Genomic DNA, 23,793 nt, shown 5'->3' on the forward strand with positions numbered 1-23,793 from the left:
GAGATCTTCGTCTTGTTAATATTTTCTAAATATATATCAGGGTCTAGATCATCGTCATCATTTTTGGCATATAGCCTAGCGTAATAATCTTTAAATTCATCTCTTATCTCTGTGTCATTATGCACTAGGTTCCCCCTCTGTGTCTTGATCCCCAACACTCTCCTCTGCCCCTTCATCTTCCTCACCAGCCCTGCCATGAGTTTCCCGGGTTTATTCCCAAATTTATGCAATTGATATTTATAATATTCAACAGATTTACTGGCTCGCTGATGTATCAGTTCATTTAAATTTACCTGAGTAGCTAATAGTTGCTCTCGGATATGATTTGCTACCCCTTGTCCATATGCCCTCCTCAATTGCACCAACTGCTCCCCCAATCTAATGATCTCACGATCTCTCTGTTTTTTCTTTCTGACACTGTATGCTATGATCTCACCTCTTAACACAGCTTTCCCAGCCTCCCAGAACAGTATTGGTGTATCCATATGTGACTCATTATTTAGTTCATATTCTTCCCACTTTCTCCTAATAAATTGCCTAAAATCCTGATCATAATACAGATCTAAGGGGAATATCCATCTGAACTCTCTGCTTTGCGAATTCAGATCTTTAAACTCAATCGATATTGCCGCATGATCCGAAATTATCGTGGGATCTATTGCTGCCTCTAAGATGTCTGCAAAGCTGTCTTCATCTATCAGTATGTAGTCTATTCGCGATTGCGTGTTGTCAGGGATTTTTAAATCTGACTTTCGGAGCTTGTGGGGGGTGGGGGTGTCTCTGTTTGAACTTTAGTAGACAGCACCTTTTAGGGATCGTACCCTGAAAGATTTTGGAGATCAAGGCATGTTTGTGTCAAGAACCCTATTTATATTTTTGTGGGTAGGGTTTGCTGTTCGTGCATAGTCAAGTAAAGCACAGAAAGATCTATTAACACAGAAGCTCTAAAAAAAAAAACATGTATTCATGTTTTTAAATTGTTTCCATGAATAATTATATTTGCAGCTAGGTATACAGTGGACTAATAGAAACCATTGTTTGGCTTCTGCAGTATTTGGTTCTTGCTGAACCCCTGCACCTGCTCATGCATCACCCAATCTTTCTGTATACAGGAAGCCAGCATTGTTTCAGACTGATGTTCATTGCTTCTTCTGAGCAGGATCCTGGCCACTGTTCCCTTTGAGGTGAGTGGGAGTCCTCCAACTGCATTCCTACCGGGGGGGGGGGGGTGTTGCTTCATTAGGGGCAGGCAGGTTCCCTGGAATCCCTCAGAGCTTACCTGTCCCTCACTATACAAAATGTGATAGTGAAACAGCGTCCCTCTCTGGCAGGGACCAGTGGTGGAGGACTCCCCCTCAGTGATCCTGACCTTGGTATTTTGGGGTTTTCCAGAAAGTAGGGCTACATGAGCTTTGAGTGGAATATCTTCTTTTTTTTTTTTTTTTTTAATTTGTCATTTCAGATTATTTTGCTTATTGTTCGCATATGGTGGTATGCCTGTGTTGGCTGCTCCCCTGCTCACATGACTGGCAATCAGCCAGCACATCCCCACTCATAGGCAGCTGTGAAGCAGGGCTGCCAGCCATTTTGAACTTGGAGCAGAGTTTATTTTCATTAAAGCAAAGTCTTTAAGTTTTAAGTGAGTGTACTGCTAGAAGCCACATTGTGAGAATAAGGTGTTTGGGTGTTGTGTGACTATATGCTGACCACCTAGTCATCTCTCAGCTCAAGATGTTTTCTTTACTCTCTATCACTGCTCAGTGACAACAGATTGGGAAGGTTAGCCTATGTTCCTTGTGCTCGTTATGGAAACAGAGCACACACTGAGCTGAATAATCCATTTTTGCTAAGCTGTAAATGAGAGGATAACAGAATGAAATAATTAGAAAATTTAGTAGATATGACTTGTTTGTTATATAACAGACATACATGAACAAATTCCTAAAAATGGCTTTTCTTATCATCCACCAGACTAGTACAGAATAGGTGGATTATACCCCTCATCCTTTCTCCCCAAGTAGTGGATGGTTCCAGAAGGTTGAGAGCCCAGTCAATCAGAGAGCGGTTTGATAGGTGGAAGCTCATTCAGTTTCTCCTGCAGGGAATTGTAGGGCCACAGCATGATCCTCCTTGCAACCTATAGTGCTTTCCAAAGGCATGCATGTGCTTGCTGGAGAGGGGTGGGAGCAGATGTGGTCAGAACAAAGGGTTCATGAATTCCACCAGTGTAAGGATTTCTCTTTTACTTACCATCCATTCTGGACTGGTCTGGTGGATGATGAAGGAAAAACTTAGTCTAACCTGCTTAATTTCTTTTCCTTGAGTTCTGGCAGACCAGTCCAGACTCCAACTCTAAATTTGACTCTTGGCTTCTGATTTAGTTGTTTCTTGCATGTCATTTGCAGTTTACCAATACTTGTGGTGCTGTGGTTGATTCTCTAAATTCTTCCTGGGGAATCTCATTAATGAGCATGCACAGGCTCTAGGGAAAGGAAGGGGAATGGGACGATATACCACCTTTCTGTGTTTTTTTGCAAGTACATTCAAAGTGGTTTACATAGTGTATACAGGTACTTACAGTGGGGGAAATAAGTATTTGATCCCTTGCTGATTTTGTAAGTTTGCCCACTGACAAAGACATGAGCAGCCCACAATTGAAGGGTAGGTTATTGGTAACAGTGAGAGATAGCACATCACAAATTAAATCCGGAAAATCACATTGTGGAAAGTATATGAATTTATTTGCATTCTGCAGAGGGAAATAAGTATTTAATCCCTCTGGCAAACAAGACCTAATACTTGGTGGCAAAACCCTTGTTGGCAAGCACAGCGGTCAGACGTCTTCTGTAGTTGATGATGAGGTTTGCACACATGTCAGGAGGAATTTTGGTCCACTCCTCTTTGCAGATCATCTCTAAATCATTAAGAGTTCTGGGCTGTCGCTTGGCAACTCGCAGCTTCAGCTCCCTCCATAAGTTTTCAATGGGATTAAGGTCTGGTGACTGGCTAGGCCACTCCATGACCCTAATGTGCTTCTTCCTGAGCCACTCCTTTGTTGCCTTGGCTGTATGTTTTGGGTCATTGTCGTGCTGGAAGACCCAGCCACGACCCATTTTTAAGGCCCTGGCGGAGGGAAGGAGGTTGTCACTCAGAATTGTACGGTACATGGCCCCATCCATTCTCCCATTGATGCGGTGAAGTAGTCCTGTGCCCTTAGCAGAGAAACACCCCCAAAACATAACATTTCCACCTCCATGCTTGACAGTGGGGACGGTGTTCTTTGGGTCATAGGCAGCATTTCTCTTCCTCCAAACACGGCGAGTTGAGTTCATGCCAAAGAGCTCAATTTTTGTCTCATCTGACCACAGCACCTTCTCCCAATCACTCTCGGCATCATCCAGGTGTTCACTGGCAAACTTCAGACGGGCCGTCACATGTGCCTTCCGGAGCAGGGGGACCTTGCGGGCACTGCAGGATTGCAATCCGTTATGTCGTAATGTGTTACCAATGGTTTTCGTGGTGACAGTGGTCCCAGCTGCCTTGAGATCATTGACAAGTTCCCCCCTTGTAGTTGTAGGCTGATTTCTAACCTTCCTCATGATCAAGGATACCCCACGAGGTGAGATTTTGCGTGGAGCCCCAGATCTTTGTCGATTGACAGTCATTTTGTACTTCTTCCATTTTCTTACTATGGCACCAACAGTTGTCTCCTTCTCGCCCAGCGTCTTACTGATGGTTTTGTAGCCCATTCCAGCCTTGTGCAGGTGTATGATCTTGTCCCTGACATCCTTAGACAGCTCCTTGCTCTTGGCCATTTTGTAGAGGTTAGAGTCTGACTGATTCACTGAGTCTGTGGACAGGTGTCTTTCATACAGGTGACCATTGCCGACAGCTGTCTGTCATGCAGGTAACGAGTTGATTTGGAGCATCTACCTGGTCTGTAGGGGCAAGATCTCTTACTGGTTGGTGGGGGATCAAATACTTATTTCCCTCTGCAGAATGCAAATAAATTCATATACTTTCCACAATGTGATTTTCCGGATTTAATTTGTGATGTGCTATCTCTCACTGTTACCAATAACCTACCCTTCAATTATGGGCTGCTCATGTCTTTGTCAGTGGGCAAACTTACAAAATCAGCAAGGGATCAAATACTTATTTCCCCCACTGTATTTGTATCTGGGGCAATGAAGGGTTAAGTGACTTGCCCAGAGTCACAAGGAGCTGCAGTGGGAATCGAACCCAGTTCCACAGGATCAAGGTCTGCTGCGCTAACCACTAGGCTACTGCTCAACTCTAGACCACCCCTCCCCCATCCCTGTTGCTTTGGGGTGTAGTCTACTTTTATTCTACTATGAAAATATACAAGATGGGACAGGTCTCACGAGCCTTTGTTCTTTGTTTCCATCAGCTGGTAGAGGAGCATAACTCATCCATTCTGGACTGGTTTGATAGGACTCGAGGAAAGAAAATTAGCAGGTTAGACCAGACTTTTCCTTTGCAGTGTAGAAGCATTTAAAAAAAAGGATGCCAGAGATTAGAAACCCTACAGATGCTTTCCTATATAACAGTAATACGTGAAAACAATTTTTCAGAAGAATTCTGGCAAAACTAAGGCACAACAGCATAAATTAATTTATAGTTTTAATATAACACTAGTAAAAAAGCCCCGTTTCTGATGCAAATGAAACGGGGGCTAGCAAGGTTTTCTTCTGTGTGCATGTGGGAGTGTGTGTGTCCCCTCCCCCCTCGGAGTCGAGTCCTTCAGTGTTAAGTTTCCTGCTGTGTTTGTGTTACAGAGATAGTAAGGGCTTCTGCCCTCTCTCCCCTCCCCCCTCTGAGTCCTTCACTGTTACAGAGAGAGCGATTTGATTTCCTGCTTTGCTGTGTTTTCCTTCACTGTTTGTGTTACAGAGAGAGCGTGGGCGGGGCAGACACTCATGGGGAAACCGGGTATCTCTCCCCCTTCACACTTCCGGCTGGAGGCTTCATTTAGAACTTTGGTGGTGCCTTTTATATATAGAGATATTTCATGCAATCAGGATTCATTTATGCTTTACAGTTATAATAGGCTAAAATAGTGCATGCAGCCACTTCTGGGGTAGATGGTCTGTAGGCATACTTCTGATGCTTGAACTTTGACTACAGGAAAATTTCTGACAAAGGAACTGGCACTCTTCTTACCATTTCCTTTCCTTTCCTCCTGCCAGATTTGCCAAAGCCACAGGTGAGCGAGTCCCAAGAATTTGATTCATTTCAGACGCAGGTGTCACAAGGGAATCCACTGTTTCTGCCACACACACTGAAGGATTTACTTGGGCGAGATACAGTGCAGGTGGAGCTTATCCCAGAGAAGAAAGGCCTGTTCCTGAAGCACGTGGAGTATGAGGTTTCCAGTCAGGTAAAGTAGGAGAAGGAGAGCTCCCTATCCGTTTCCGCATTCAATTCAAACTTCTCTTACTGACCTATAAATGCATTCACTCTACTGCTCCCCAGTACCTCTCCACTCTTGTCTCTCCCTATCCATTTCCGCATTCAATTCAAACTTCTCTCACTGACCTATAAATGCATTCGCTCTTCCACTCCCCAGTACCTCTCCACTCTTGTCTCTTCCTGCGCCCCCCCCCCCTCGGTCACTCTGTTCTGTAGATAAATCTCTCTTGTCTGTCCCCTTCTCCACTACTGCTAATTCCAGACTCCGTTCCTTTTACCTCGCTGCGCCTCACGCCTGGAGTAGACTTTCCGAACATGTATGTCTAGCCCTGTCTTTGCCCATTTTCAAATCCAGGCTAAAAACCCACCTCTTTAACACTGCTTTTGACTCCTAATCACTGCTCACTTGCCTGTACCTTTTTCCCCCACCTCTTTAATTCCCTTACCTCTTAATTGTTCTGTATGTTTTGTCTGTCCTATTTAGATTGTGAGCTCTTTGAGCAGGGACTGTCTCTTTATGTATGGTGTACAGCGCTGCGTATGCCTTGTAGCGCAATAGAAGTGATAAGCAGTAGTAGTAATGTAGAAGCCTGCCCTTGCAGATCAGCAACGCGGCCGCGCAGGCTTCTGTTTCTGTGAGTCTGACGTCCTGCACGTCAGACTCACAGAAATAGAAGCCTGCGCGGCTGCGTTGCTGATCTGCAAGGGCAGGCTTCTAGATGGAATGTTGCTAGTGAGGAGAAGCCTAGTGGTTAGTGCAGTGGAACATGGAATGTTGCTGCTATTGGAGATTCTGTTGCTACTATTTGAGATTCTACATGGAATGTTGCTATTCCAGTAGCAACATTCCATATTTAGATTGTGAGCTCTTTGAGCAGGGACTGTCTTTACGTGTATGGTGTACAGCGCTGCGTATGCCTTGTAGCGCTATAGAAGTGTTAAGTAGTAGTAGATCCCATCATCTCAATTTATACATATAGTACAGTCTCGATTTATCCGACCTTCATTAAAACTGAGCATGCATGCCGCAGAGGGATGCAGGGCTGGCGGCTTGGCAGCAAACAGCTGGAGGACGGCTTCTGCTGGCGGGGCTTGGGGACCTCCATCAGCTCAGGTATGTGGGGTTGTGGTGAGGGTGCAAGGCAAAATGTGCCCCCCTCCCCCTACTTTGGGCTCAGGCCCTCTCCATAACTGAGGTCTGGCTACGTGCCGGGTATGAGGCGTCCAAGGTCTGGCCAGTATAGAGAACAGGAATGGGCTTGGAACTGGGAACACAGACCTCCTGTTGAGTGCCACCATTAAATCTCCTTTGTAGTATTTGAGATGTGATCAGTCAGTTCCACCTGCTGCTGCTTCTTTGTTACCAGAAACAGACTTGACACGATGGAAGTATAAGAAATCTTTTTATCTCTTTCTAAGCATTTTACTGAATGTACATAACTGAAAAAAATGTATTAGTTTTGACTGCTGATGCTGATTCCTGATTGGAATCTTGATAAGAGGAAGTTGATGATATGCTTAAAAAAAAAAAAGCTGATATCTTTCAGTGCTGTTTGTAGGCAGAACATAGCAGCAGGTACATAAGATTCTCTGAATATGTGCTCACTCCATAAATGAAAGGTACAGGAGAACCCCTCCCCCCCTCCCCGAGAGAGGAAGATTCTATGTTTCAACATTTTTATTGAGAAATCGTCATGGTATACAAAATCAATCAACTCAATATACAACAAAGTACATGTAACAATCTCTCATTCAGAAGAGTTGTCGTTTGCCGTCTCTGGTTTTTATTTTCTATAATTTTTCTCCCCCCCTCACCACCATCCTAATCTGTTCCCTCCCTACGTTACTGGTCCACGTCATCACGTTAACGACAAGTATGTCAGGGTTTTTAATTATTATTCATTAACATGTAGTATTTTAATCTTTGTTCATTCTTATTCCTTTCATGGAGTGGAGGAGTGGCCTAGTGGTTAGGGTGGTGGACTTTGGTCCTGAGGAACTGAGTTCAATTCCCAGCACAGGCAGCTCCTTGTGACTCTGGGCAAGTCACTTAACCCTCCATTGCCCCATGTAAGCCGCATTGAGCCTGCCATGAGTGGGAAAGCGCGGGGTACAAATGTAACAAAAAAAAAAAAACAACAATATACAAAGGAACATCTTTTTAACTGAGGTGGAGCCCTTGTTCTGGTGGCTCCCCTCTGTAACTTAACATAAACTGCTAACAGTGGTAGACGTGGGTCTGGCGCTCTTGCACGTGTTAGTACAGTACATACAGAGAGAGGAAGATTCTATTGTTACATCTACCTGCTGCTTTCTAATTCCCCACTCTTTTTCCTCTTTGCAGCGTTTCGAGTCTTCTGTGTACAGAAGATACAATGACTTTGTGGTGTTCCACGAGATACTGCTGAAGAAGTTCCCGTACCGTATGGTTCCCGAGCTTCCGCCAAAGAGGATGCTGGGAGGTAAAGGTGGAATTTTACAGTGTGATGACAGATACAAACAGAAATAGGGCTGGTATTGGGCATTGTAGTAGAACATTCAGTCTTTAACCCCTCCTGGACAAATCAAGACAAATCCCTCCTCTCAGTACCCTTCTCCACCACCGCCAACTCCAGGCTCCGCCCTTTCTGCCTCGCCTCACCCCATGCTTGGAATAAACTCCCTGAGCCCATACTTCAGGCCCCCTCCCTGCCCATCTTCAAATCCTTGCTTAAAGCCCACCTCTTCAATGTCGCCTTTAGCACCTAACCACTATACCTCTATTCATGAAATCTAGACTGCCTCAACTTGACATTTTGTCCATTACATTGTAAGCTCCTTTGAGCAGGGACTGTCCTTCTTTGTTAAACTGTACAGCGCTGCGTAACCCTAGTAGCGCTCTAGAAATGTTAAGTAGTAGTATAGTTCCCGAGCTTCCGCCAAAGATGATGCTGGGAGGTAAAGGTGGCATTTTAAAATGTGATGACAGATACAAACAGAAATATGTCAGGACTGGTATTGGGCATTGTAATAGAACGTTCAGTCTTGCACCCCTCCTGGACACAAGAATGAAGAACAAATCTGTGGGATAGTCTGAAAATGCAACCTACCGTTTAGGACTTTATATTTTGGCTGAGGTCCTAATCTTTTGCTTGTATCATCGTAATCTCTTTTGATGGCAGTAGTTGAGGCCTCTCTGATGAATGTCAGAAACATGTGGATTCTTTGGAACAAAGATCTTCTTTTCTTTCAGATACATTTTTTATTAATAAGGAACAAGGAGGTAAATGCATAAAACATGTAGAAATATGTCCCAGTATTACAGTTTTCAAAGCATTCTTTGAAGAATTGGTAGCATTTCAGAGCTTTGAGAAGATGCATTTACTCTCAGGAAGATGAGGCCCTTTGAACAGCTTGTCAGTGATTTTTGTTCTAGAGAAGACAGAATTTGGTAGGAAGGATTCAAAAGTACACCATGAGTTGTCCTTATTAGGCTCAGTGAGTCCTTTGATCTCTGATGAAGACAGAGGAGCAGGAAGAGTGGAATGAATTTATATGTACTAGAAATCAAAAAGCAAAAGTTTGCCAAACTTCTCACATCGATGTGCACTGCGATTGTCAAACATTCTCTCTAATTTTACAAAATTGAAACCTTAAAAGCTCTAGGATTGTCTATTTATAAATACCAAAATCCTATAAGGGGTCTCATTTACTATCCTCAGTTTCACTAACATTTTAACAAAATGGAGAAAAAAGGTCAGTGGAGAAAGTAATACAACGTAGAGAAAAGCTAACAACTGTGAAAAAATAAAACTCTGTCCCTTTTCTATAAACTAGTAAGAAATGCCCGTTTCGGGGGGAAATGAAAGGGGCGCTAGCAGGATAATCCCCCCCACCATCCTCCCTCCGTTCCTCCCTCCCGAGTTCCAGACACCCCCTCCGTGCCTCTCTTCTGAGTTCCACACCTCTCCTCTCCTCTCCCTCCCTCCGTCCCTCAGTGACGTGGTTGCGAGTTTGCGAAGTTCGGTGCGCTCTCCCAGCAGCTGTGAGAGAATGTGTGGAAGTCGTCCGTTGTGTCTTCGCTGCCCCGCCCTCTGCGTCATCGTGTGTTGACGCGAGGGCGTAGGTACACTGACTGCAGACCCGCCCCGCCCTCAACGTCATCGCGTTTTGACGCGAGGGCGGAGCTACAGTGACTGCAGCCTGCAGTCCAAACCGGATATCTCGGGCGCCTCAAGTTTCCGGCTTGAGGCTTCAATGGAACGTTGGAGGTGCCTTTTATATATATAGATAAGTACAATGCTAGGCACCCCAGCACTGAAGAGCAAAGCGAAGCTCCAAAAGTTCAAAAAGTAACTGTGCATTAAAGAGCTCAAACTCAAAACACTTATCTGGCAGCGACTCTCGTCGATTCCAATGTAGTCATCTGATAAATTCTGATTCAGAGGATACTTTCTCATCCAAAAAACATAGGGGCCCATTTATTAAGCCACGCTAAAACATGGTGTCACGGAACGCCTAGCACCCACCTGGGGCTAACCCCGCAGCCACCTGGAGGGTCTATCCCCAGCACTGCTCAGGTCCGCCTGTACCTGGGCATGTTCTCTATACTAGTCAACCCTCCACCTCCATGCACTAGGCTCCACTTTCCTCTGGGTGAGTCTCCCACCCACAAGTTATTCCCCAGTGATTTCTAGGGCACTGGTGCACCCACAGACCCAACACACAAATCACTAGGATTCTTAGTCAATCCAAGACATCAGAGCTAATAAACTAACAGGTTTATTGTCACAGTTGAACAGTGAACTATGTTTAAATCATTTTTATTAAGTTTCAAAGGAACAAGACATGTCATGAAGAAAATAACTGCAAAAACATTCTGAAACAGGTACACGGGATCTTCCCAACATTCTTCCCTGCCCAAATCCCTTGATCCCTCCCCAGAATCCTCCCTTCTCCCCCCCCCCCCACCCCCAAAACTGTCTCTGTTTTTGCAAGGAGTCTGAGTCACAGGGACCCTGTTCAACAACGTGTTCAATTCAGTATTCTACTTCTTGCTGCGGGTTGCAGTGTGTCCCAGAAATTTGCCCACGTTTTCTCTAAGCTCCTGCCCTCCTTGGAGGCAAAGTCTTTAACTCCACATCTTTCTAGTTTTAGTAATTCAATCATCTGCGTCCTCCAAACGCTTACTGGCGGGGTTACTGTTTCTCGCCAGTTCAAAAGTATAGTCTTTTTCCCGGTCAGCACTGCTCGCCCGAGAAAAGAGGTGAATCCCGGAACTGTGGATATTGGCTCTTTATAGACTCCAAAGAGCAGCAGTGGATGTTTCTGTATGGCACGACCCCAGTATTTTTGAACCTCAGCCAGTACCCGGTACCAGAAATCCGCTATACTAGGGCAGTGCCAGAACATGTGTCCAAGTGTTGCAACTGATTGTCCACATCTGGGGCACGCCCCAGAGTCACCAAACCCCGCCTTCAGCGCTCTTGATGGGGAAATGTATAGCCTCATCGCAAATTTATACTGTAACTCCCAATGACGTGTGTAGATTGCGCCTCTCTGGGCCGAACAGAGAAAGTCTTTGAATATCTCTGGCGTTACCTCAGTCTCCAGGTCTCTGGCCCAGGCCTGTGCTCTGCTGATGTAATCAATGTCCTCTGTGGAGTCCTGGAGGACTCTGTGGTGAAATCGGAGGGGCACTGAGTTTTGGGCTCCAAGAGTCATGGCCGTGGATAAGGTGTCTTGTACATCTTCACTAAGGTTAATCCAGCCCAGAGCTTTCAGGTAGTGCTGTGTCTGCAGATATGCAAAAAGATCATTCAGAAACCGTTCCTCCCTCCGTCTCAAATATAGTGGCAACATCTGAAACATATAAAGCCACTTGGGCACTATCATCATGTTGAATAGTCCAATGCGGCCCGATAGTGACAGTGGGAATGCCCCCCAAAGCTGCAATGTGCGCTTCGTCTTTGCCAACAATGGGAGGACATTCCTGTCATATAGCAGCCCTTTGTCCGAGGGAATCACCACCCCGAGATAATGAACCTGCCCCTCCGCCCACTGTAAAGGAAGTGGACCCCCCCAGTTCCGTCGCAGCTCTGGGTCCAGCGGCATCGCCAGTGATTTTGTTAGATTTAATTGAAAGCCAGATAGTGTGCCATAGCCCTCGATGGTGCGGAGGAGCTGGTCCAGGGAAGTCCGAGGATGACTCAGCAAAAGCATCAAGTCATCCGCGTACGCCAGTACCTTTAGCTCATTCCCATGTATGCGTATCCCTTGTATTTGTTTATGTGTGCGCAGTTCACACAACAAAGGTTCTAGGGTCAGCAGGAATAGTAATGGGGACAGGGGACACCCCTGACGTGTCCCTTTCTGAACGTCAAAACTCTCTGTTCGGACCCCATTGACCAACACCATAGCCCGCACCCCCGCATAGAGAGTCGATATAGCCTGTAGGAACCATCCATCTAATCCCACCCATTTTAGGGTTTCGAAAAGAAAGGGCCACAGCACGCGATCGAATGCGCGCTCCGCATCTAAACTCACTAACAGCCCTGGTGAAGGTGTGTCCGCTTCTGCGGAGGTAGCTAGTAGCACTTTACGTACATTAATTACCGACTGGCGCCCTCTAACGAACCCAGCCTGCTCCTCCTGCACCAGTTGTGGCAGCATTGGGGCCAGCCTGTCCGCCAGAATTCTGGCCAACAGCTTGGCCTCCACATTAATGAGCGAAATAGGCCGGTAGGAGCCAGGCTGTAGGTGATCTCTGCCTTTTTTGGGTATCAAGCTTATGAGAGCCATATTTGCGTGGATCGGGAACCGCCCCGCCTCGACCACTGCATGGAAGTAATCTAATAATGGTCCTGTTATCTGGGGCTTGAGCATTTTATAAAATTCCCCTGATAGCCCATCAGGCCCTGGCGCGGAGTGCAGCTTCAATGCGGCAATAGCCTTGTGCAGCTCCTTGGTCCCGATCGGTTTATGTAATTGTGTTAATTGTTCCTCCATGAGCTTTCCCATTTGAACCTTATCAAGATATTTCTGAATGGTTGCTCTTATGTCCGTTGGCTCCTGAGATCCCTTATATAAGTCCGCGAAGTGCCTGTGGAATACCCTTGCTATCTCTTCTGGCTTGGTGACAATGCCCCCTGTGTGATGACGTATAGCCGCTATGTAGTTTTTCTTGCGCATTCCTTTAATTAATCTCGCTAGCATCCCTCCAGCCTTGTCCCCATAGTTGTATAATCTGTACTTCCGGTAAAGAAGGGAACGAGTCGTGCGCTCATGGATCAGACTGTTAAGCGCTACTCTCGTGGCCATGAGAGATTCATAATGCGCGGGTGTTGGCCGTCTGCTGTATTGCTGCCTATCTGATCGAAGTTTCCTCTCTAAATCTGTGATACCTCTTGCTATTTTCCGATTGCGGTTGCTGATAAACGCTATCACCCGGCCTCTCAGTACTGCCTTTGCCGCGGACCAAAATAAGGTTGGGTCTTCTAGGTGCCCCTGATTGTAAGTGTAAAACTCCTCCCAGTCTTTCTGTAGGTGTTCCCAGAACTCTTTTGAGTGAAATAAATAAGATGGAAACCTCCAGCTGTGGGGTCTACTGTAATAAGCCGTGGGTTCCAACTCCAACCACACCAGTGAGTGGTCAGAGATCTCCTCCGGGCCAATCATGGCCCCGAGTACCCTCTGAAATAGATCTTGGGATGTGAATATATAATCTAGCCGGGACTGGGAGCGATGTGCTCTGGATGTGTGTGTGTAGTCTCTTTCCTCCTCATGGAGCAGTCTCCAGGGATCAAGCAAGCCCAACCTCTGGCAGAACAGATCTAAAAGTGATGGGGCACTGCATGTGTTCCCAGATGACTGCGTGGATCTGTCTAGCGCCAGGTCCATTACTTGATTCATGTCTCCCGCTATCACCATGGGCAAGTGTGCATGTGCTTGGCAGTGTACTAGGAGCTGGGCATAAAATCTGTTTGCTTCTGTGTGAGGGCCATATACTGACACCAGTAGAATCTCTGTTCCTTGCAAGTTAATCCTAATTCCCACGTATCTGCCCTCGCTATCTTTGAATGCTAATTTGGCTGTGCACATTAAGGCTTTATGTATGAGAATTGCTGTCCCACTGCGTCTGCCGGTAGCTGGCGAGTAAAACACCTCTCCTACCCAACCCCGTTTTAGTTTCTCATGTTCCTCCCCTGACAGTCTGGTCTCCTGTAGGCAAGCAATTCCCACTTGGTGGCGTCTAAGAGCGGCCAAGATCTTTGTTCTTTTGACTGGAGAAGTGATGCCGCAGACATTCCAGGAGATCAGACGTGTCCTACCACTCATATTTGAACCCTCTATGGGATCTGCCCAGATGTTTCAGTTTAAGATAGCCCCTGGGGCTCCCAGCCACACCCCAGGCACTCCAGAAAGGTCCCTCTCTCCACCACCTCCACTATTCACATGCTTCTTTCACGCCCTCACCTGATGCACCAGGATCTCTGCTAACCCGACTCCCCGCCTCAATCAGATTTTGGTAATTTCCCCCCCTTCCCTTGTCTAACCCTTCCCTACCCTCCCCACCCCCCTGTCTCATCCCCAAACTCTCCACTAAACCCTTACCCAGAAAAACACACCTGGATGAATCTATGGGAGCCTCTGCCATGCTCAAGGCCCACCGCCCCATCTCTTTCCAGTGTTAGTTGCTTCTCTTTAGTTGCTCCTAATTGCGTGATAGTGGCCTTCAGTGCCTGAAATGTGAGTCCATGTAATGCTACTTTCATTCCGCTGGTTGGTCCCCGCTGTGCTCCTGCTTGTGCTGCTCCAACTTGGCTATGTGGGCTTGTGCTGTGGTCACGGAGTTGTAATTCTGCCACTTGCCGTTATGGCGTATTTTTAGGACCGCTGGGTAAATAAGCATGCATTGTACTTGCATGTCATGTAGTCGGCGGCACAGCGGGGTGAACTTCTTCCTGCGTTCCTGTAGTGAGGCTGAGAAGTCCTGAAAAATGCGAATGAGCTTTCCATCATAAGTTGTGGTGTCTCGCTTGAGCCGATAGCCCCGCAAGATTTCCATCTTATGTATATAGTTGTGAATCTTTATAATTACGGGTCGTGGGGTCTGTCGGCCATCTTGGACGCGGCCCAGCCGATGTACCCGCTCCAAGCAGAGAGCCCCAGCATGGTCGGACAGCGCAAACTCTGAGGTCAGCCATTTTTCGACTACCGTGGCCAACACTGAGTCCCCCACAGACTCTGGTATTCCGATGAGTCTAAGGTTACTGCGACGCGCTCTATTTTCAAGCTCGTTGACTTTGTCTGTTAGAGCACCCACCGTCTTTTGTAAATTGTCAATCTGTGCTGGTATGGGCTGGTGCGCGTCCTCCAGCTCGGATACTCTCCGCTCTAGCTCTCCCGTCCTCTGTATCGTCTCTGCCAGTGTATTTTCGAACCCTGACAGCTGCGTGGAGAGTTTTTCGAATCGCGGCTCCAGAGCCTGGGTCAGCAGTTTTTCGAAGCGCGGTTCCAGCGCCTGGGCAACCGCCGTTGTGAGCTGCGCTATTTGCTCTGCTGAGAAGCTCTGTCCGCCTGGTGGCGGGGCCTTCACTTCACTAGCTTCCGCTGCCCGTTGTTTTTCTTTCTCTTTTTTTGCGCTCCGCGCTGGCAGGACTTTGGATGTTGCTTCGACATACTTGTCCATGGTCCTCTGTAGGAATTATCAGCGTGAGTAGGTCACTGATTTTATAATTTCAGAGCTTTTAGGCAATTTGGAGCGGAGGGCCTCGGAGAGCAAAAGACATGCGTCTTTCCTCCCTCAGTGCATCACGTGACTCCCTGAACAGTGAACTATATAAAACAGATGGAAAAGTACAGAAAACCAATAACGGGTAAAACAAACAGGAATCAATTTTAAAACTAGCTAACACTTGTTCACTACCTGAATAGTGCCTGGAGAGTACAGAAAATATAGTTGCTCACAGGTCCTCAGTGAAGAGATTTTTCTCTCTCTTCTCCCTATCAGAGACTGAGAGAACAAGTTTATTAAAAGTAGCTGGTCACATCACTACAGATTACTTCCTCTCTGTGCTAAACTAAAACAGAAACAGTCATTTTTTTCTGTAACAGCTTTAAGCATAAACAGGCACCCCCCTGCTGGCCAAACTAGAGAAAAACACTTCATGAAATATTCTTATAATTCTCATGCTGGAAAATTCACTATTTCACCACAAGTGGCCTGCACTATTTTTAGTGTGTGGATGTGCTGCACACAATGGCCCACACAGGAACCACCATCCAATGTATATAAGGAGCATCAGTTTTTCAAGAAATGATCAAGCACAGAAGTAAGGAAACTCCAACAAGGATCACTTGTTTTGAGAATCACTGCTTTAGAAGGTGGAACTTTTATATATATTTTTTACGGCATTGGAGTTAACAGGATCACCGCTAGATAAGTGATTGAGTTTGAGCTCTTTTTCAGTGTACTGTTACTTTCTGTTTTGTTCGGCGCTGGGGTGCCTAGCAATTTACTTAAAGATAAGGGACGGAGGTTTTTTTGTTTTGTTTTTTGGAACAGTTGGCTTTTGTACATGTTGTAGAATTTTTTTTTCCGCACTGTTCTTTTTTCTCCATTTTTTTTTTTTAAATTAGTGAAACCAATGACAGTAAATGAGACTCCTTATAGGATTTTGGTGTCTATAAATAGCCAATACTGGAGCTTTGAGGTTTCAAATTTGTAAAATTAGAGATAATTTTTTGACAGTTGCAGTGCACTATGATGTGTTAAATTTAGCAGATGGTTGATTTTTTTTTTTAGTGTTTCACTTATTATTTGCCCTTTTTTGTAGTATTCAGATTGTGTAGTAGAAATACCATAGCCAAAGGAAAGCAAAGATATAACTATATTATATCTATATCTCTCTATCTTTATAGATATATAGGAGGTGTTGTGCATATTCTGATTTGGTTTTGGATCTGCAAATACGATTATGGATGTAAATTCAGCCTGGTTCCAGTTGCTTTTGAATATTTTTTTAACCATTCAGATGTATTTTGGTTGGGTTATATAATTTGCAGATTCAAGTGACAGTGGAAATCGGTGAGCATATACATCTGGTTTGGGTCAGAGAGGTCTGAAATGGGTGAATGCCAGAGTCCCCCTGGCTAGCTGGGATCAGACCCTCTTCTAAACCTTCTATGGTGTGTTCTCCCTGCAGCTGACCGAGAATTTATTGAGTCTCGAAGGCGTGCGTTGAAACGCTTTATTAACCTGGTGGCCCGCCACCCTTTTTTCTGGGATGATGTGGCTCTGAAGATTTTCCTTGCCTTCAGTGGCTCGGTGAGTACTCCAGTTTGTCAAGACAAGAGATTTACCTACTGTTAAGAGCATACCGCCTAGGTCAGCAAAGAGATTTGGCTCAAGATAATTTACCTTTAAATGTCTCAGATATTTTAGAGTCCTCGGACATTGAAATTACAACATCTTCAACATTGCTTGTAATTGTTAGTCTTGCTCCAGTTTAAAGCTGGCTGATGAAACTGTTCTTCAAAAACAGAGGAAAACCCTTTTTGGGTTTTAAAATCCAGATCATTCCAGATGTAACAAGAGAAACTCAGAGGAAACGTCAACAGTTTCTTTTACTTAAACCAGGTGTCCTTCAGATAAGAACTACATTTTACTTAAGATACCCCTGTAAATGTGTAGTTAGGCACCAAGCTGTAAAATAGGTCTTGTTTTGAACCCTCTCAACTCACCTTTTTTCTTGCAGGTAAACGGACCGTGGGGGTGTGATTGTACCCTCATGATAGCTCTAATTAAGTATGGGATCTCTTAGTATCTTGGGTGTTAAATCTTCTAATTTAAATTTCATTGATAAATACTCTACCATATGTAATCTTGGATCCAGATTTGTGGACTTGAGTTAATCTACCTTAATGGACTTCTTCGATGATAGGAATTTTTTCTTCTGTGTGTGTGTGGTTTTTTTTTTTTCTTATAATTAATTATGTTGGATAGCTATACTTTTCTGTACAAGAGATTTCTTGGTTGGAAAATTTAAAATGATGAAAAAAAAAAAGAGCATACCACCTCCATTTCAAGAACTCCAGAGCATACAAAATGTATATGTGTGAAGCATCTGGGATATTAGCAATTTGCAACAATAAAGCTATAAATGGATAAACTGTCTTGTCTTTTGTATGCCATATTTACTTCTTATTAAAACTTCCTTAAACCAACCTCCAATCCACCAAATGTGTTATCTAAAAGTTTAAATTTTTGTGATTTCTTTTTTTCAGTGCATACATATATAAAAAAATGTGACCACTTTCTTAAATGCTGAACGGTGTCTGGTTTTTAACATTTCCTGTACTTAGGGGATCATTCTCTGTGTGCTGTTAATTATATCAGTACATTTTCATCAACCCACTACCACCACAGTGAACATTTTTCTATCGGTTGTCTGCACCTGGTTTGTGAAATCTCGGGTGTTTTTGGCACATTAAAGTTTTTGCCACAATATTCAGTGTTATATTACAGTGACTTTTTCATAATCCTAAATATTCCTGACATTGGTAGATGTTACTTCATCAGCATCGTGGAAAAAAAGTATCAGCAATTTTAGATGTCAGTGTATCTAGCTGCTGTTTCCTTATCTACTAGACCATTCCAGATGTGGGTATAAGTGACTTTGCCAGCAGATGGAGACAGAGGACCATAACTTTTCAGGGACATCATCACTGTGATACAGGAATGGGCAAATTAAGCAGTATTCTCTGTCTCCAAAAGATTTTTGCACAGGCTGGACTGATGTAGTGGGATTTTTGTGACTCCCAGGGCAACGGTCTGTAGGCTGTTCTTTCCTGATAGTTGTATGTTGGATGAGCTTCCAGGGCGAGGCTTTTGGGCTGTTCCCCCTGCTGGAACAGAAGTCCTATTCCTGGGGCAACAGTTTTACTGGCAGTGGGTCTGTATTGCTCTGGATAAATGGGTCCCAGAAATTGTATCTAACAGATATGCCATGTCAGGGGAGGGGGGATTTGTTCTTTGCTTTGTTTTGGTTGTGTTAAGGGTGGTTGTATGAAAGACCCAACATGCATCCACTATTAGTGCTATTTACACTTGTTAGTTTATATATTTTATTTAAAAAAATTATTTCACTAAATATTAAGTTAAAAAAAAAAAGATATGCCATAGATTCACCACTCCCCAACTTCAAGGACGTGTCGGTGCAAACAGCACTGGAGAGGCTTTTGCATGGAAACTTTAGTGATCAAGAAAGGGGAATTCATTTCCTCCCAGATTCTCGCAGAAGCTTACTGTTACATTCCTGGGGGGGGATATCACTTCTAGTTCAGGGCTCAGCTCCATGGATATTTATTTGCCTTGTGTCATATCTACTACATATTTTTAAAACAGTAGTAGACATGTTCAGTACTGTTTGCATAAGAAAGGGAATCTCTGCTCCATGGAGCTTTCAATCTTTGTCATCTTGTTTGTCTTAACTAGACTGTGGTAAGAGAACGTATTATAAAAAAAAATGATGATTTTACAAAGAGCCTCAAAAAGGCAATTTGAATAAGTCCAGAGAAGGATTGTAAGCACCATGAATTGGGGACCATCTCTATTTTTTGTATCTGCCCTGCTTATGCCTAGCAGCACTAGAAAAATTATTACAACAAAGAAGCGTGGACTTGAGCAGTGCGGAATCAGATTTTCACCCTTAATCATGGAGTGTGTGCTTCCTTTTATAGGATATACAGAATAAACTTCAAGAGTGTATTCAAGGAGTTGGTGATGAGTTCATGACATATAAATTGGCCACTCAAGCCAAGGTAACTCCTGAATCTTTTCACATATTTGGTCTTCTGTAGCCTCTACGCATTGATTGTTATTTCATCATATTCTGTAATGCATTAGTTTAGAAGGTCCATTATAAACCCCTTGTGCCCTTGAGTTGAGAAAAGTACTGTTCACACTATTAGGATGTAAAGGGCACCGAATCCTTGTAGGGCTGTTTGAGGATGCGCATGTGTTCATGGTCCTCTTGGTGGAGGATATGCAGATGGGTTATAGAAATGCTAAGTAGTAGTAGTAGTGTTTGGAGCAGCAGTTCAGTAGTTATGGGACAATATTGTCAATTTAAATCAGGACCACTGTCTATGAAACAACAGCTTGTCCTGGAGGAGGAGGAGGAGCCTAATAGTTAGTGCACTGGGCTTTGATCCTGGCGACCTGGGTTCAATTCCTACTGCAGCTCCTTGTGACCTTGGACAGGCCACTTAACCCTCCATTGCCCCAGGTACAAAAACTTAGATTGTGAGCCCTCTAGGGGCAGAGAAAATACCTGCATATAATGTGTACAGCATTTCGTACATCTAGTAGCACTATAGAAATTATTATTATTAATAGTAGTATATGGGTATGGTTAAGTGCAGGAGGGATTCTTAGGTAACTGTGTAGTAATCTCTGCATCTTTCTAAAGAAAGTGGTTAATAGTGTGTTTTGATAGAGAACTTGTTCCTACTAAAATTAGTCTTTCTTGATCCTCTCTGGGATTACATTAGCTGGTAGATCAAGGCTTTATAGCATCCCTCAATGGTCTATTGCCTGACATTTCATACTAATTTGGGATTTTGTTAGGGTATGTGCCAGAGAAGGGCAGATTACAGTCTACATGAATCGGTTGGCTTCAAGGTAGGGTGAACAGAGCGATGCAGAAGCTCTCAGCTTGAGCACAAACCAGGAGCATTGCACATGCCCATCATCAAACTCCAGCACCCCCACCAAGATAACTTCTCTTTCTGCCTGGAGGAGAGGGGGGCCATCAATATTCCACACCCAGGGTGCCCTTCTCTTTCTGCCTGGAGGAGAGGGGGGCCATCAATATTCCACACCCAGGGTGCCCTTCTCTTTCTGCCTGGGGGAGAGGGCCCATCAACATCCCATACCCAGGGTGCCCCCTACCCTAGAGTTGACCCAGACGTGAATCTTTTCTCACATTTTTCCTACTGAATTCCCTTCCTTCCTCTTGATTGCTGCTTCAGGACTTTCTGCCCAATGATATCCAGTCACAGTTTGCCGCTAGCAGAGAGCTGATCCGCAACATCTACAACAGCTTTTACAAACTGCGAGATCGGGCAGAGAGGCTGGCATCCCGCTCTGTTGACAACGCCACCGATTTGCTCGTATTTGGGAAGGAACTAAGGCAAGTTGAGGGGCAGGGCGTATGTCTTAAGCAAGAATTCTGCTGCTGCCTGAGGGTGGGATAGGAAAAGACAGCATGAGACTGGGTATTTTAAGTGAGATTGCAGTGTGATTAATACATTTGAATGAATAAGATGAGTCTAAAAAAAAGGTACACGTAAGTATGAACATCTGTGAACGCATATGGTATGCAGTAATGAGCACGTATTATTGGAGTTAAGTGCGCAGGTGTGCATGTAAGAGACCATACTTAGCAGAGCCTGCTAATGGTAGTCGAATTTCTTCTGTCCTCAGTGCTCTGGGCTCTGATACCACCCCTCTTCCTTCGTGGGCTGGCTTGCACAACAGCACATGGGGAACACTGAAGCAGGCCCTACGAGGTCTCTCTGTCGAATTTGCACTCCTCGCCGACAAGGCCGCACAGCAGGTTAGCTTCTCTGCATTCAACTATTTATTATAACCTATTTATGAGAGAGAAAACTGTTAATTCTAGTCATGGAAGAGTTCGGGACTTCACAAGGGGTCCTTAAAAGTCTCAGCTTTTCATTGATCGTATCTAATTACATTTTATAGGCAAGGTCATGTTTTCCTTTTGTTCTTAACTTTTTAATTCTGCCTGACCCAGTGCTGGGTTTTGGTGATGGATCCCTGCAGCAAGTTAATGGGATGTATATATGGATGTAGCTGGTAGATATTCATGTCACCCCTGCCCCCCTTTCCCATCAGATTTGCTTGAGTTTATTCTCCTCATTTCCTAGGGTAAACAGGAGGACAATGATGTGGTGGAGAAGCTAAATCTATTCCTAGATCTCCTACAATCCTACAAGGTTCGTGTTTTTTTTTTTTTTTGCCTCACTGTCGTGGCTGCTTAGTCTTGATATGCAAGCATAGGGAGATAGTGACTTGAATAAGTTCATACTGAGAGGTGGTGGTAGGTTTTCAGCAGGGGCTTTCCAGTTGTGTTACGCTGTCAGCTTCAGGAGGGCTGCACTGCTCTGGACCTCAATATGTAGAAACCTATTTTCAGCATATTCATTAGAGATTCTAAGAATCAGACTGTTATGAGTGCCTGCAATACAATTTTTTATTTTTATTTTTTATGTGTCAACATTTTTTATTGATGATTTCACCTGGTAACACATCCATTAGAGTACATACATAACAAGTTGTAAAACTGTCGTTCTTATGTACATTAATCTTAAGTTTCTATCATCAGTTTTTGTTTTTATAACAGTACCCTCTCTTATCCCCCCTCCCCCTTACTACCTTCACTTTTGCCATGCACACTGAAAGAAACAAAGTCAGCATGTTACATTAAACTCAAACCGTAATTTCCAATAGTAACACCTTACGTTATTCCGTGATTGAACCCCTTGTTACTATTATTCCCCCTCCCCTCCCACTCATCCCCTCCCCCCCCTTTATTTTTATTTTTTAATGGAATGTGTCTAAGTGATTGCTTGATGGGTTTTTTTTAATACAAAGGATCTGTGTGAGAGGCACGAGAAGGGTGTGTTACACAAGCACCAGCGTGCTTTGCACAAATACAGCCTCATGAAGAAGCAAATGATGAGTGCCAACATCCAGAACAAAGAGCCGGAGTCTATGGAGCAGCTCGAGTCGCGAATTGTGGAGGTATGTCCGTTTAGTATCAATACAGAACAGAGAAAGACAAGAATTGTACAAAGGCCACAGGGAACCTTATGGTCTTCCGGTTTTTCCCTTCCTGTTGCAAGGCTTCCCTGCAGGTAAGGATTATTTCTGAGTCCTTTGTGAATTCCAATGCTGTTTTTTTTTACCTCCTGTCCACCACCCTTTCTGTAAAACAGTACTTCCTCTTGTCAAAGTCGTGACTACCCCTGTTCAGTCTCATATCTTGACCTGTTCTAGAACGTTCTTTCAGCTGAAAAACAATTGCCTTTTGTACCTTTGACACTTGATGTATGTGAATTCCTCTTTCATATTCCTCGCCATCTCTAGGTTTTTAATTCTTGCATGCGTGATTTGGGGTGTAGTATAATAACAGCTAGTGATGAATACATACGGCGAGGTGAAAAGGTTTTGCCTCTTCCTGATTTCTAATACAAAAAAACTGAAAAACAGCCAAACACAATCTCCAAGGGTCATATGAAAAGAGATTGCACAGCAATAGCTAACTAGTGGAAAATACCCTCAGAAACCAAGGTCTTTGCCAAGCTCTGACACCAGGACACTGATATCTACATGAGATTTTTTTGTGCCTGTGCTCTTGTCTCATTCATAGGGTATAATATCCCACCTGTTTTCAAACAAAACTATTCACAACAAAACTAATAATTTGAAAAACATAATCAAAAATGAAAAATTAAACATTCCAAGCTTAGCATGAATAAACTTAGCTTTTTCAAGGCTGGCTTGGTAACCCCACAGTCCAACTGTTAACTTTCATTTGTTCAACGGGGCCCAAATCGTTTCACCCACATGGCTTCATCAGGAACCACAGTTTTTACATGGTTACAGGGGTATAAATTTTCAGCCAACTGAACTTCTCAGGAGACCAGCACTGATCTTAACTAACACCCACATTGGTTCCTTTATACAACCACTGCAGGTAAGGATTATTTCTGAGTCCTTAGTGAATTCCAATGCTGTTTTTTTACCTCCTGTCCACCACCCTTTCTGTAAAACAGTACTTCCTCTTGTCAAAGTCGTGACTACCCCTGTTCAATCTCATATCTTGACATGTTGTAGAATGTTCTTTCAGCTGCAAAACAATTGCCTTTTGTACCTTTGACACTTGATGTACGTGACTTCCTCTTTCATATTCCTTGCCATCTCTAGGTCTTGAATTCTTGCATGCATGATTTGGGGTGTACTATAATACCGGTGAGGTGAAAAGGTTTTGCCCCTTCCTGATTTCCCCTATTAATGCATATATTACATCGGTCGTTCCCAAACCCGGTCCTGGAGGCACCCCAGCCAGTCAGGGTTTCAGGATATCCACACTGAACATTCATGAGAGAGATTTTCATGCAGTGACAGCAGTGCATGCAAATCTCTTTTGAAGATTCATTGTGGATATCCTGAAACCCTGACTGGCTGGGGTGCCTCCAGGACCAGGTTTGGGAACTACTGTGTTAAATAATTTCTGACCTTTAACAAAGTGTCAGAGTACCAAAGGGGAACCTGAGTGAATATGTAACTTT

The 23,793-nt window shown here is 44.3% G+C and overlaps 1 protein-coding gene across 2 annotated transcripts in view; it reads left to right on the forward strand.

The window, feature by feature from the left end:
* The window catches only part of SNX8 (sorting nexin 8), a 65,044-nt gene that overhangs the window by 29,759 nt on the left and 11,492 nt on the right, over positions 1-23,793 (forward strand). For both annotated transcript variants that reach the window (XM_030211099.1, XM_030211098.1), the window contains exons 3-10: positions 5,211-5,401; positions 7,778-7,895; positions 16,620-16,741; positions 19,156-19,236; positions 20,449-20,609; positions 20,903-21,035; positions 21,367-21,435; positions 22,094-22,243. In XM_030211099.1, the coding sequence (XP_030066959.1) occupies positions 5,211-5,401; positions 7,778-7,895; positions 16,620-16,741; positions 19,156-19,236; positions 20,449-20,609; positions 20,903-21,035; positions 21,367-21,435; positions 22,094-22,243 (1,025 nt within the window). The remainder of the gene's footprint in view (positions 1-5,210; positions 5,402-7,777; positions 7,896-16,619; positions 16,742-19,155; positions 19,237-20,448; positions 20,610-20,902; positions 21,036-21,366; positions 21,436-22,093; positions 22,244-23,793) is intronic.

This window comes from Microcaecilia unicolor, chromosome 8 (assembly GCF_901765095.1).
Source record: "Microcaecilia unicolor chromosome 8, aMicUni1.1, whole genome shotgun sequence".
In the NCBI taxonomy this organism is placed as follows: domain Eukaryota; kingdom Metazoa; phylum Chordata; class Amphibia; order Gymnophiona; family Siphonopidae; genus Microcaecilia; species Microcaecilia unicolor.